General features: G+C 41.3%; 1 protein-coding gene across 1 annotated transcript in view; it reads left to right on the forward strand.

Moving 5' to 3' along the window:
• The first annotated feature begins 283 nt into the window (after nucleotides 1-283).
• COG3 (component of oligomeric golgi complex 3) overlaps nucleotides 284-13,582 on the forward strand; it is a 70,430-nt gene continuing 57,131 nt past the window's right edge. Inside the window, exons 1-3 of the mRNA XM_004457857.4 lie at nucleotides 284-684; nucleotides 10,419-10,565; nucleotides 12,193-12,254. Coding sequence (XP_004457914.1) covers nucleotides 514-684; nucleotides 10,419-10,565; nucleotides 12,193-12,254 — 380 coding nt within the window. The 5' untranslated portion in view covers nucleotides 284-513. The remainder of the gene's footprint in view (nucleotides 685-10,418; nucleotides 10,566-12,192; nucleotides 12,255-13,582) is intronic.

The following is a 13,582-nucleotide window of genomic DNA, read 5'->3' on the forward strand; positions in this document are numbered from 1 at the left end:
GTTTTCTAACGGGAATAATGACTGGATGTTTAAAGTTTATGCTCATGGTTTTGATCTTGACAGCGGAAAGTACCTACACCTCAACACGGAAATCCACACTCCACACACTCCACCTGGAACACACTGCTGCGAGCAGAAGGCGGGAGATCCCGGGGCTCAGGAAAGCCCCCGCCGGCAGGGCCACTTAGCCCGGTTGTCAACAGACGCAACAACACGTAACTACAAAGTTATCGATGCACTTCCGGTAGGGGCATCTTTATTTCGGTCCCGGCCTGCAGCCTTCGCCCTTTTCTTTTCCATCCCAACCGGATGTATTTGTTCCCAGCTTAAAGCCACGTCTGTCCTGGCGTTGGCCCTTCCACAAACTGGGGAAGCGTTTCCGGGTCAGGCGATGCCGGCTTGCCCCGCCCCTGGTGCCGCGCTGGAAGCCCCTGCTTTCCCGGAAGTGGCCCGGGTGTCCCGGTTGGGGTCGCCTCCAGCCCGCTGCCGCTGAGGGCCGCGGGGGCGCTGGCCATGGCCGAGGCGGCGCTGCTGCTGCCGGAGGCGGCGGCGGAGCGGGACGCCTGGGAGAAGCTGGCCTTGTGGGAGCGGAGACCCGACACGACGGCGCCGCTGACAGACAGGCAGACGGACTCGGTGCTGGAGCTGAAGGCGGCGGTGGAGAACCTGCCCGTGCCGGCTGAGGTGAGCGGATGAGGGGCCCGGGCGGCGGGGCTGGATGTTTCCCAGGCCCTGGCCTCCTCCGGGCCTCGCCCACCCCTGCCCCGGGGCTCCGTCGGCTGCTTCTCGGTCCTGGCAGCGGCTGGGTGGGAGACGCCCACCCCCCGGGGCTGTCGGGCCTCACGCCGCAGGCTCCCGCAGACCTTCTCCCTCCTCGGGCCGCCGTGGGCGTGCAACGGTCGGCGGGGAGCCTCGCAGCGGGCGTCCCTGCAGTCCCCGAGGCGCGACCCTGCTGCCCCTGTCTCCTTCGGTTTGTTGTGGGACAGCTTCTTGGTTGGTTGGTGGCCACCTTCATGAGTGACCAAGCTTCTTTTTTTCTATGGAAGGGCATGGAGAGAGCATAAATTCATGTTGATGGGACAGTTGCACTCATCACACCTTGAAGAAAGAGCGTCCTCTCAAACAAGTGCAAATTACGGGAGATCAGCTGTATCCGGCCAATTGCAGAGCAAAAAACAACAATAATAAATAGTTTTGAAAGCCGGGTCAGTACCGGGTCATGCTGATTTTCGCCTTGAGTGTCAAACATTTTTAATCCCAAAGACCAGTTTTGTGTGTATTTTATTGCTTCTTGTGTGATTCAGTCCAATTAGTTATCGTCGCAAGAAGTCTTATGAATTGATGTTTGACACACGTTTTGTGGTTCTGAAGGCAACTTTTAGAAGGATTACTTTAGAGGGAAATGGTTACTTTTGATGTTGGAAGCATTCTTTTTTACAGGATTTGCAATTGTGGTCAAAGGTGGATTGCATTTAGAGACTTCTTTTTTTTCTCTTTCCCTCTGCCCTCAAACTTTAGGAGCTAAGAGCTTTGATTAAAAAGTTCTCTTTACTTTCTCTGTTGTATGTTCAGCCATAAAATACAGGTGTTCTTTCTTGGGTTTCTTTGTCTGCCTTTAGAATACTGTCCCGGAAGTGGGTCTGAAATAAATGAAGAAGCAGGTGGAAATTTCTTGGGCTTGGCTCTTAAGCTCTTTCATGCTGTGAATAAAAGTTAGACGTTGTTTGCTGTATAAATTTTCCAATCTGTTTATAAATGATTTAGCTTGGTACTTCCTTGAACTTCATAATATCTGAGAAAGTGGGGTTAGGCTGGGGGGACATATTCTACAAGAAAATAACCCAATTTGTTATTGTCATGGGACATAAACTGTTTCTTAGTTTCAATAAGCATGAAGGGAGAGGGTTTGGAATGAAATAAATGGAATCATTATTTTCAGCCCATTCTTTCATATATTTATGCAACACAGTACCTATCAATTGCTTTATACAGTCATGTAACATACAGTTGGAGATAGAGAGATGAGTAAGCAAGATCCCTTGTCCTGTGGAACTGACCTAATTTGTGGAGGTCATGAACATGTTAAAATAAACAACAACAAAGAAATAAGGTAAGTTAAAATAGAGATAAATGATGTAAGGAAACTAAAACTGGATGGTGTGACAGAAGGATTGGAGTGTGTCATTTTAGGTGAGGAGGGAAAGCTTTTCTAACAAAGTGGCATTTAAGGTGAGACCTGAGTGATGGAATGCAAGAAGCCAGCCTTGGAAGGACTAGAGAAAGAACATACTAGCTGCAGTAAAAAGCAATGCAGGGAAGCGGACTTGGCCCAGTGGTTAGGGCGTCCGTCTACCACATGGGAGGTCTGGGGTTCAAACCCCGGGCCTCCTTGACCCGTGTGGAGCTGGCCCATGCGCAGTGCTGATGCGCACAAGGAGTGCCCTGCCACGCAGGGGTGTCCCCGCGTAGGGGAGCCCCACGCGCAAGGAGTGCGCCCTGTAAGGAGAGCCGCCCAGAGTGAAAGAAAGTGCAGCCTGCCCAGGAATGGCGCCGCCCACACGGAGAGCTGACACAACAAGATGACGCAACAAAAAGAAACAGATTTCCATGCCGCTGACAACAAGCGGACTAAAAGAAGAACACACAGCAAATGAACACAGAATAGACAACTGTGGGGAGAGGGGGAAGGGGAAATAAATAAATAAAGTAAATCCTTAAAATAAAAAAAAAAGGCAATGCAAAGGTCATGGGTAGGGGGTGAGCTTGACAAGGATTCAGTGAAGGTCTTCTGGTACACCCTGCCTTGGAATTGCATTCCTTTGGGAGTGAAATTGGTAGCCTGTTATTTACCCCTCATGGGATTTTGAGAGGGACAGTCCTCATTGTTCTTCAGCTCTCAACAGCCCTCATTTCCATTTATTAAGCATTTATACCTGGTATGAAGGCTTTCACATTGAATTCTTATCCCTGTTACCACTCTTTTTTTAACATTGGGGGTGGAAAAGGATGCCTCAATAGTTTTCATTTTGTCCAGCTAGCATATCTCTAAAGGATTTTCTTTGTGTTTCACCGTTTTCACAAGATAAATTGCTTTCTTTCTTTTTTTTTCTTTTAAGATTTAGTTTTTATTTCTCTCCCCTTTCCCAGTTGTCTGCTCTGTGTCCATTTGCTGTGTGTTCTCTGTCTGCATGTATTCTTGTTAGCTGCACCGGGAATCTGTCTCTTTGTTGCGTCATCTTGCTGCATCAGCTCTCCGTGTGTGTGGTGCCACTCCTGCACAGGCTGCACTTTTTTTCACGTGGGGTGGCTCTCCTTGTGGGGCACACTCCTTGCATGTGGGCTCCCCTATGCAGGGGATACCGCTCCGTGTCACGGCACTCCTTGCGCGCATCAGTGGTGTGCGTAGGCCAGCTCAGCACATGAGTCAGGAGGCCCTGGGTTTGAACCCTGGGCCTCCCTTGTGGTAGACAGATGCTCTGTCTGTTCAGCCAAATCTGCTTCCCATAAATTGCTTTCTGAAAGACTGAAAGAGGCCAACTAATGCTCAGTAAATATCATAAAGTTAAGTTCTTTAGAAAATAGCTTTTTCATTTATGAAACAGAGCTAGTCTTATCTTGGAAAGGAATTGTAACTTTTATTTGATATTAGATAAAATAATTTGCAGTAGAATATTAGGCAGATTGTTTTCTTCTACCCAGAACTTTTTTTTTTTTTAACTTAATATAACTCTTGGTAAAATGCTAAAATAATTTGCCCTGAACTGGGAGGTAATACTGTTAGGGGGTTGGTCTCTTAGAGACTCTGTGACCTTAGACATGATGTTTAATTTCTTTTAGCCTCAGTTTTCTTCTTTTATACAATGAGTATTGTAATAGCACTTATATCATAGGGAAGTGTGAGAATTAAATGAAATCATGAATATAAAGTGCACTTGGCAAACTGTTTACTAGCTTTATATTATTGAACACCTTCAAATAATAAATTAGATTGCTATCCTCCTGAGCTGGAATAGGTGTCACTCAGACCGAAGGTAAGAGAAGAGGTTAGTGCCCTGAGGAAGGTCCTGTGCCTTTGTCTCTACCTCTGTAATGGTTTGCTCCAAACAGAGAAAGTAACGTCAGGCTTCATTTAGGAAATTATTGATTCGGTTGCTTCTAAGAGTGATTTTTGTTTCCAGCTCACAAATGTGCAAGAAATAAACTTGGAAGAGAAAGACAGATGTGCTTTTCTTCTTGGCCGTGCTCGGCTGGCAAAGCTGGATGGTTTATTACAATTTCTATTTAAGTTAGCATTCTCTTTGCATACAACTTTACAGTAGCTGTCCAGGATTGCCAACTGGGAATCTAGATTTGTGCTCTTCTCTCTCTGGTGGTGTCTTGTCTGTTCCTGGAGGCTCAAAGAGTGGGTAGCATTCAGTAAGTCTCCTCTTCAGAAGCGAGTAGGAAGCAGAATTTATAACTACATGACACCCCTTCTTGATTTGCCATTCTATTACACATTGTTAGAAGAGAAGGTAGCTGGGCAAATATACCTAACAGGGTTATTATTTTCATTGGCTGAAAACTGCCAAAAGCAACATACCAGAAATGGGTTGGCTTTTACAGTGGGAATTTATTAGGTTGTAAGCTTACAGTTCCAAGGCCCTGAAAGTCTCCAAATCAAGACATCATGGATGAGGAGATGCCTTTTCCCCAAAGATGGGCAAATGGTGGCAGCCCCTTCTCCTCTGGGTCTCCTTGCTCCAGTTTCTGGCTTCCTTTCTCCCAGGTTCCACTGATTTCAGCTTCTTGCTCTCCTGGGGTTCTCTCAGCTTCCGTGACTTTATCTCTGTCTCTGAGGCCTTTTCGCTCTACTACTTCTCCCTAGCCATCCCATTTGTATAGGACTCCACCCCCAGTCAGGCCTTATTGAAGTAATCTAATCGGAGGTCTTCAATGGAGTCATTTTAATCAAAAGGTCCCTCCTACAGTAGGCACACATCTGCAGGAATGGGTCTAAGGACATGATTTTCTGGGGTCCACCCAGCTTCAAAATGTATAGGTATATTTGCTTTTTTCTTTTTCTTTTCTTTTTTTCTTCTTATATATTTGCTTTTAAAAAGCAACTTTTGTTTGCTACTTTAAAAGTATTTCTTTTAAATTGTTGCACTGTGGCTTTTGAAAGAAAGTGGTTTTCTGTTAGTGACAATAAGGCAATAGGAAGCCTCTTCCCACTCCTGGTATTTAAAAGTCTTTTTGTTTGAAAAGTAGTTGGTATTTGTACTTGAAGTAATCAAATAGAATGCTCTTTCATAAATTCAAATCATTGTTATACTTAACAAGATTACAGAATATACCTGAAGTATCTGTAGTGGCTTCTCAAATGTTAGTTTTCATATGATTTTATTTTCTAAAGCAAATTAGAAAATAAACAGTTTTGGTCAAGATGACAGAGTAAGCACACCTGTATGATACCTCTGGGTCTGTCTAAAATGACAGTATTAAATGTGTGGCACATGGAAAATGAGGACGTTATCCATGGACCTGCGATTGGGGTAAATTCCTGGAAGTCAGGAAGCATATGTTATTTTAAAAATCAGTCTAGAGAAGCAGACGTCACTCAATGGATAGAGCATCTGTCTACCATATGGAGGGTCCAGGGTTCAAACCCCGGGCTTCGTTGACCCGTGTGGAGCTGGCCCATGTGCGGTGCTGCAGTGCGCAAAGAATGCCGTGCCATGCAGGGGCGTCCCCATGTAGGGGTGCCCCATGTGCAAGGAGTGCGCCCTGCAAGGAGAGCCGCCCTGCGTGAAAAAAGCACAGCCTGCTTGGGAGTGGCGCTGCACACACGGAGAGCTGACGCAGCATGACAACTCAACAAAAAGAGACGCAGTTTCCCAGTGCCGCCAGATGGTGCAAGCCAACGCAGAATACACGGCGAACGGACACAGAGGGCAGATAATAGGGAGGGGGGGAAGGGGAGAGAAATAAATAAAAAATAAATCTTTAAGTCTTTTATATATATATATATATAAAATTTTTTTTTTAGGCCAGTAAAAATAATTATTGAGAAATGGGAGAAAAGAAGAGAGCTTGCTGAGAAATGGGAGAGATGGATAGAAATATGCATCAAGATTTGATATGGGCTTCTCTAGGTAGAGAGAGCCTATATAGCATATTTTTAATATACTGTTTAGAAAATGGTATATTTTGAGTTTATTTTAATATAATCTACTGTTTAAAGAATGGTGTATTTCAGGAAGGATACATAAGAAAGTAGTCACTTTGGTAGACTCTGAGGAGGGACCTGGATAACTGGGTAATGGGTCCTGGGAAGGCGACTTGTCACTGAATATCCTTTGGATTTTGTGCCATTTGAATTTATTACCTGTTCAAATAAATATATTTAAAAGGATTACTATGTATATTAACTAATGATTCTGGAACAAGAGGAATTTTACTTTGTACCTGGAATTTGTTATATGTTATGAGATGGTACCAGAATTATTTTGTAGGGCCTCATGCCTTCTGATAGGATATAATTAATGTATTATTATTTTTTGAGGTACCAGGGCTGGGAATTGAATACAAGTAGACACAGAAGAACACACTGAGAAGGGACACAGAGAGCAGACAATGGAGGGAGGGGGGAGAAATCTAAAAAAAAAAGACTAGGACTAGGTATAGCCCACTGGAGTGGCAGTTTATTTTCCAATATTTTAAAGATCTTGTTCTTTTGCCTTCTGACTTGCGTAATTTTTAAATTTAATTAACTTAATTTTTTTTTAGTTGATGCATCCTGAGTTAATTCCCTGCTCCTTTCCCCCTTCCTTTGTTCTCTCCACTCTTGTGTTTACTTGGGAGCTGCTCTTATGTCATGACTATCAATATATGACTGGTTCTTACAGTGGCATATCTATCATGTTATGTATACTGATTGGCTGGCATGTGTACCATTCGACCAAGCCTATCCCCTGGAAGCTGAGTGCAGTTATGCTGTGTCATTGTTTCCCAGATATGGCCAAGAAGTATCCAGGACGCTTAGGCCCTTTAACTATTAGGCTCAAGCTCCCCTACATCCACCCCTTCAACGGCTGGCGTCTTAAGGGCTCGCTGCTGCAAGGCTGCACCCTGGGCCCAAAGGCCACAGCAACATTATAAGGCACAGCAAAACATAACTAAGAAAGTTACAAAACCAATTAATACAACCCATTTCCAAGTGGGTCCCAGATGTTCCCACCACATGATGTGCATAATTTTTTTGTGAAGTCCACTGTAGTTCATACCTTTGATCCTCTGTATATAATTAATACGTCTGTCGTCATTGTCCCACTGCCTGCCTTCAGGATTTGATTTTTTTGTTTTCAGGTGTTGGGGTGTATGTGTGCACATGTGTGTGTTTGTGTTGGTATATATTTGGGGTTCTCTAAACTTCTTGGAGCTGTGGTTTGATGTCTTTAATTACTTTTGGAAAATTATCAATTTTCAAATATTTCTTTTCCTTCTGGGATTCGAGTTAGATATATATTAGATCATTTGATACAAACCCATAGTTTGTGGATGCTCTGTTCAGTTTTTCCCTTCCACTCCATTTTCTGTTTTATTGTGAATATATCTTTTGACCTATCTTCAAGTTCACTGCTTCTTTCCTTAGCTGCATTAAATATACTGGTGAGCCCGTCATAGATATTCTGTTGCCATGATTTTTATTTCTTGCATTTCCATTTGATTCCTATTGTTTTTATTTTTCTGCTGAAATTCTATACCTGCTCTTGCATTTACTCTATACTTTCTACCAGTCTTTAACATATTAATCAGTTATTTTATATTCCTTGTCTGGTAGTTCTGATATCCAGGTTATCTCTCAGTCTTCGAATGTTGATTGCTTTGTTACTGGATAACTGTGTGTGTGTATGTGTGTGTGTGTATTTTCCCCTTTCATTCTATGTAATTTTTGGTTGAATGCTGGACATTGTATATAGGACAGTAGAGAATGAGGGAAATAGTATTTGTACCTGGAAATTAGTGTGGGTGTTGAATCAGTGCTCTTTTCCTGCATTCTGTATCCTAGCCTAGCCTTTGTATATTTTCTGGTAAAATTTTCAAATTTAAGTCTGATCCTTGCTGTGCCCTCCATCCTCCCATCTTTTTTTTTTTTTTTAAGGCATCAGAAAACTGTGCTGATAGAACTATGTGGTTGAATTTTGTTGTGACCTGTTCATATAGAATTACTAATAATATACAGATTTTGCAAAGATAGTTTACTGGCTATTCTGTATCCCTAAGAAGCAGTAAAGGATTCAGATTTATAAATTTACTTACTCTGTTTTTAATACATAGGAATTATACTACTAATAGTAATAGCTCAGATTTGTTGAGTGTTTGGCAGTTATTATGCCAAGTGCTTTATGTGCAGCATTGTTTCTGGCGAGTTACTTTTTTTTTTTTAAATAAAGTTTTATTGAAGGGAGCAGATATGCCTCAAGCAGTGCCTGCCTCCCACATGGGAGGTAGCAGGTTTGGCTCCCAGTACTTCCTGAAAAAAAATCAGTGAGCAAAACAAATGAAAAACCAACTCAGGGAAGCCCACGTGGCTCAGTGTTGACCACCAGCTTTCCACATATGAGCTCCTGGGTTTACCCCCCAACCCCTGGTACCTAAAAAAAAAAAATTATTGAAATGTGTCATTTGTACATGAACATACATAAACAATAAATATAGTAAAATTTGTGAATTTACAAAATAAACATGCGTATCATACGAGGCTCCCATACATCTCCATCACCAACAGCTTGCATTATTGTGAAACATTTGTTACAAACTATGAAAGAGTGTTGTCAAAATATTACTAACTATAGCCCCTAGTTTATATTTGGTATATATTTCCTGACGAGTTATTTTTTAAATCAGAAATGATGTCCTTCCTCCCCAAGGAGGTTGTTGGTAATCAGGGTGATTCCATAGAGCAAGCAGATGCTGCTTATTTCAGCAGAACTTCCCTTGTCCTCCAGAACCCATTACAGTAGTCCACAATTGCTAGTGATACTGTAAGCTCAAAGTGGATTCTCACCAAATCTGAGAAACTCAATTCTTTTTGGTAACAGTTTTATTGAGGTATAATTCACATACCATAGAATTCACCCATTTAAGAAATTCATTTCTTACTGTGCCACTATCCTTTTATATTCAGAAATTATATCACCATTCAGGAAGAGTTTAAATGAATATTTGATAGCCTAAATAATACACATTTGCATACACCCAGGGTCTTCCTGGTTCATTAGTCAGACTCATTGGGAGGGGATCTGTCTGCAGCTTTCCAGTATTCCAGGAAGCCTCTTTCCCACATCTGCACTGTATTCTTTACTCTTCACAACAGAGTTATGATGCAGATACCATAATAGAGTATTAAGTTGTTTGCCCAATATCACATAGCTTGTAAATTAGCAGAAGCAGGATTCAACCAGATTGCACTAAACATGCTTTACCATGCCATAAAATACAACTCCATTTGAACCCATATTAGTAAAACCCTATATTTTATTAGAGTTGTATTTCTAAATTAGTTTCTCTGCAAAGCACCATTACTATCATTTGTCTTCAGGTGAAATTTCTATGTGTAGAAAATTAGGCAGGGGAGTCTGTTTCTTAAGAACTTGGATCCTGTCTTGGATCATGTCAGTGGACTTTAATTGCTGTGACCTAAGGACTGAAAACTGCATTTGGACCTAAATGATAAGTCTTTTTTACCTTCCCTAGCTCCCACTTCCCGTTCTTTATGTCTAACAAGCACTTGTTGTGTGACTGCGGGTGAATTACCACCTGGCCTATATTTGGTAGTGGAGAACGGAAGACACTATAGGTCTACCTCTGATGGTGTCAGAGTGAGGCCTGACTGGTGGGGCTCTTCTGAAACTGATGGGAAACTCTGAAATTCCTTCTCTTCAGTTGTAATTTCAACACTTGTCAGCAAGAAGGTGTAGGTGAGGTGTGCCTGTGTTGAAATGATAGAAGGAGGTAGTGTTTACTGGTAGGTAGTTCTAGGAGGTCAGACGTTTGTGTTAGGTACCTGGGAAGGTGAGCTACTCTCCACAACATAAAAGCTTTTCCTCTCTCTGCTGGTAGTTAACAAGAGGTTCAAGTAAGAAAATGTGTGGATTAGCACAGATCCACCCCCATTATTAGAAAGCTAATTCAAAACCATACCTTACTGTGGTGACATCAGTGTCATGTTACATTTTGGGACTGGCATTTAACATACATAGAGAGAATCCAGTTGTAAGTGTTAGTATTATGTGCTATTAAGTTCAAATAACTTAATGGAAAACATTCTTTTCTCTTTCAAAACACCTTAAATGGAAATCTAATCTTGAGTTAAGTTGAGAGAATTTTAAAATTTCAAGTTATTTAAATATCTATTTGGCTCTTTTTACTTTAAGCTCCCAATTGAAGACTTGTGCAGTTTAACGTCCCAGTCACTGCCCATTCCACTGACATCAGTAGTGCCTGAATCTACAGAAGATATTCTTTGGAAGGGTTTCACTTCCTTAGGGATGGAAGAAGAAAGGATCGAAACTGCACAGCAGGTGAATGGCAGTATCTTTACTAAGGGTGTTTGATGTGTTTTAGATGTCTCAAGGCGGCTAATAAAAAAGGTCCTTGTTAAAAGATCTGAACATTTAAAACTATAGTTAACATTAAGTCTCTCAAGAACTTTTTTGATTTTGTGTTAGTTGTGTTTTAAATCTACCTATTGCAAATTAGGTACAGATAAAAAACAAATAAAATATGATAATCCAGGTTTGGATGCTGATACACGTTATATTTGTTAAAGTTTAAATATTTTATGCACTTTTGTCTATCCCCAGTATCTGTCTTTATTAATTTGTCTCTGCAGCACACGTGCACACACACACACACCCCTTGTTGCTTAACCTTGTTTAAAAACCTAAATATTGTCTTTTAAATGAGTCCTTACAGTTATTTTTCAGTAATTTAGCATGTGTAATCCACTCTTGGTTTTTGCTTATTCTTAATTATAAACCTGGATGTATAGCGTTTTCTTCTGCCTCCTCCTTCTCTTTCTGTCCTAGTAAAGATCAAAGCTGGGACACTTACCAGGTACAACATAAAACAAACTTAATGGATTTTGTAGTAGTTTGAGAAAAGGCAATGTTGCAAGATGGTTACAAGCTCTGGTTCTTGAATTAGGCAGACCTGGATCTGAAAGTTAGCGCCATCATTTACCGTCTTTGTGAACTTAGGAAAATTACTAACCTGTCAGGGCTTTAGTTCCCTAGTCTGAAAACAAGGATAGTTATAGTACCTATCACATAGGCTTTTTTGAAAATTAAATAAGTTGATGCTTGTAAGTGCAGCTTGTGGCAGGCATACACTAAATGCTCTGTAAACAATAGCCAAGGCTCTTGGAAAGCCTAGTATCTTGAGAGGATAAAGCACACCCTTGACATCGAATCCCCCTTTAGAACTATAGAAGGTAATCTTGCACTGTGACTGTGAACTTACTTGAACTATTTAAAGAAAAAAATCATCTGGGTTGAATTTGTACCTGCATGTCTCTATTATAGTTATTTTTATTTCCCATTTATTGACTTATAATTTACATACAGTAAAATGTATTCATTTTAAGTGTACATTTTGATGTTTTGACAAATGTATATACATGTGTAGCCACCACTACAATCTATGAAACATTTCATCATCCCTAAAAGATCTCTTATGCCCCACCTCTTTATAATAATAGGTAATTTCTTATTGGTAGTCAGAATTCAAACCCAGGTGTAGCTGATAGCAAAGTCAGTGTTTTTCAACAACTGTTATATTATTGCTGCATTTGTCTTCTCACATTTCTCATTAGATAACATTAATGTTTATGTTTACCCAAAAAACTAGCAAAAGAGCATTAGCTTCTTAGAAATACATATTTTCTTACATATTACATCTCTAACATTCTTCCTATTTAACCTCTAGTATAGACTATGTTTTTAATAGCCTTTGCTTTTTCAGTATGTAGATATTGAGTTTTGAAGTTCAATTATTTTCTCCTGGTTTGGAACTAATTTTTAATGTCCGAGCACCCCCAGAATAAAACTTTATTTCTACCTTTTTGACTTGCTGTTCAGCATATACCTGCTTTTCATGCCATCCGTTTTTTGTTTTTTTTTTTGACAATTTAATCCTCTTAATTTCCAGTTTTTCTCGTGGTTTGCAAAGCTCCAAACTCAGATGGATCAGGATGAAGGAACTAAATATAGGTATGTGGCTCCTGTGTTCGTTGGCTATCCTTATTTTAAGATCTCAGTCATCAGAAGTATTCCATAATTTGTGTCTTTAAACAAAATTAAGGTGCAACAAAACTCCAACAGCAACATTTTCTTTAAGAATAGCCGGAGATCCGCGGTTCAAACCCTGGGCCTCCTTGACCCGTGTGGAGCTGGCCCACAAGCAGTGCTGATGCGTGCAAGGAGTGCCGTGCCACACAGGGGTGTCCCCCATGTAGGGGAGCCCCACGCGCAAGGAGTGCGCCCCGTTCGGAGAGCCGCCCAGCGTGAAATAAAGTGTGGCCTGCCCAGGAGTGGCACCGCACACACGGAGAGCTGACACAACAAGATGACGCAACAAAAAGAAACACAGATTACCGGTGCCGCTGATAAGGATAGAAGTGGTCACAGAAGAACAAAAAAAAAAGAATAGCCAAAGAGTATCTGAGTCATTCCAACTGATAACAGAAGTTGTGTGATTAAAAAATATATACGTCTGTCATAGTAGATGAGAAAAGACAGGCATTGGTTTACATTGTTCCAGGGAAGAGTGGGTTCCTGTGGGAGTTTTACAAGAACTCTGAGAAGTGTCTGTTACTTTTCTTTAGAGTGACCCAAGAGACTTTAGACTTTAGGGACAGCCACCTAGATTGGATGTAACTATGTTGTTCTGCTTGTGCATGTTGATAGCATGGGGAACATTATGTAGAGTTTCTGGTTAATTTGGAGACTGGGCTGAGCATTTGCATTCAGTTAACATTTATTTAGTGACATACTGCCATGCACATGTTCGGCTCTTTGACATATGGTCCCATGTAATCCCACAGCAGCTCTGGGAGGACGGGCATCATTATTCTCATTTTATAAGCATGCAAACTGAGGTCTAGATATGTTAAGTGACTTGCCCAGTGTCTCAGAGGCTTGGACAGAGTTGGGACTTGAACTCAGTCCTTGTACTTCAAGGTCCAGAATTTTTCCCACAACATTGTACCGTGTCTCAAAGGTGATCTGAAGAACTGATCTTGAGGGCTCGGGGTGGCCTTGGTGTTCCAGTCTTTGAAAGTTGAGCTAGTGATTTGTTGCCTTCCACGTGAAAAGCCAGTCAGTATGACCTCATGGCTGATTCCCTTTGTTGCTTTTAATACCTGTGATTTGCCTTCTTTGGTGTTAAAGCCATTTATGAGAGAGCTTTTGGTGTATTTCTGAATGGAATCAACTTTCTGAGTAGGTCAGATGTTCCTCTGAAAGTTGAAGCATTTAAAATGAGACTGTTGTTTATTAATGATGCTTACTGGGGGAAACTATTATTGCCAATCCCCTTT

Source organism: Dasypus novemcinctus, chromosome 15, assembly GCF_030445035.2.
Source record: "Dasypus novemcinctus isolate mDasNov1 chromosome 15, mDasNov1.1.hap2, whole genome shotgun sequence".
Classification (NCBI taxonomy): domain Eukaryota; kingdom Metazoa; phylum Chordata; class Mammalia; order Cingulata; family Dasypodidae; genus Dasypus; species Dasypus novemcinctus.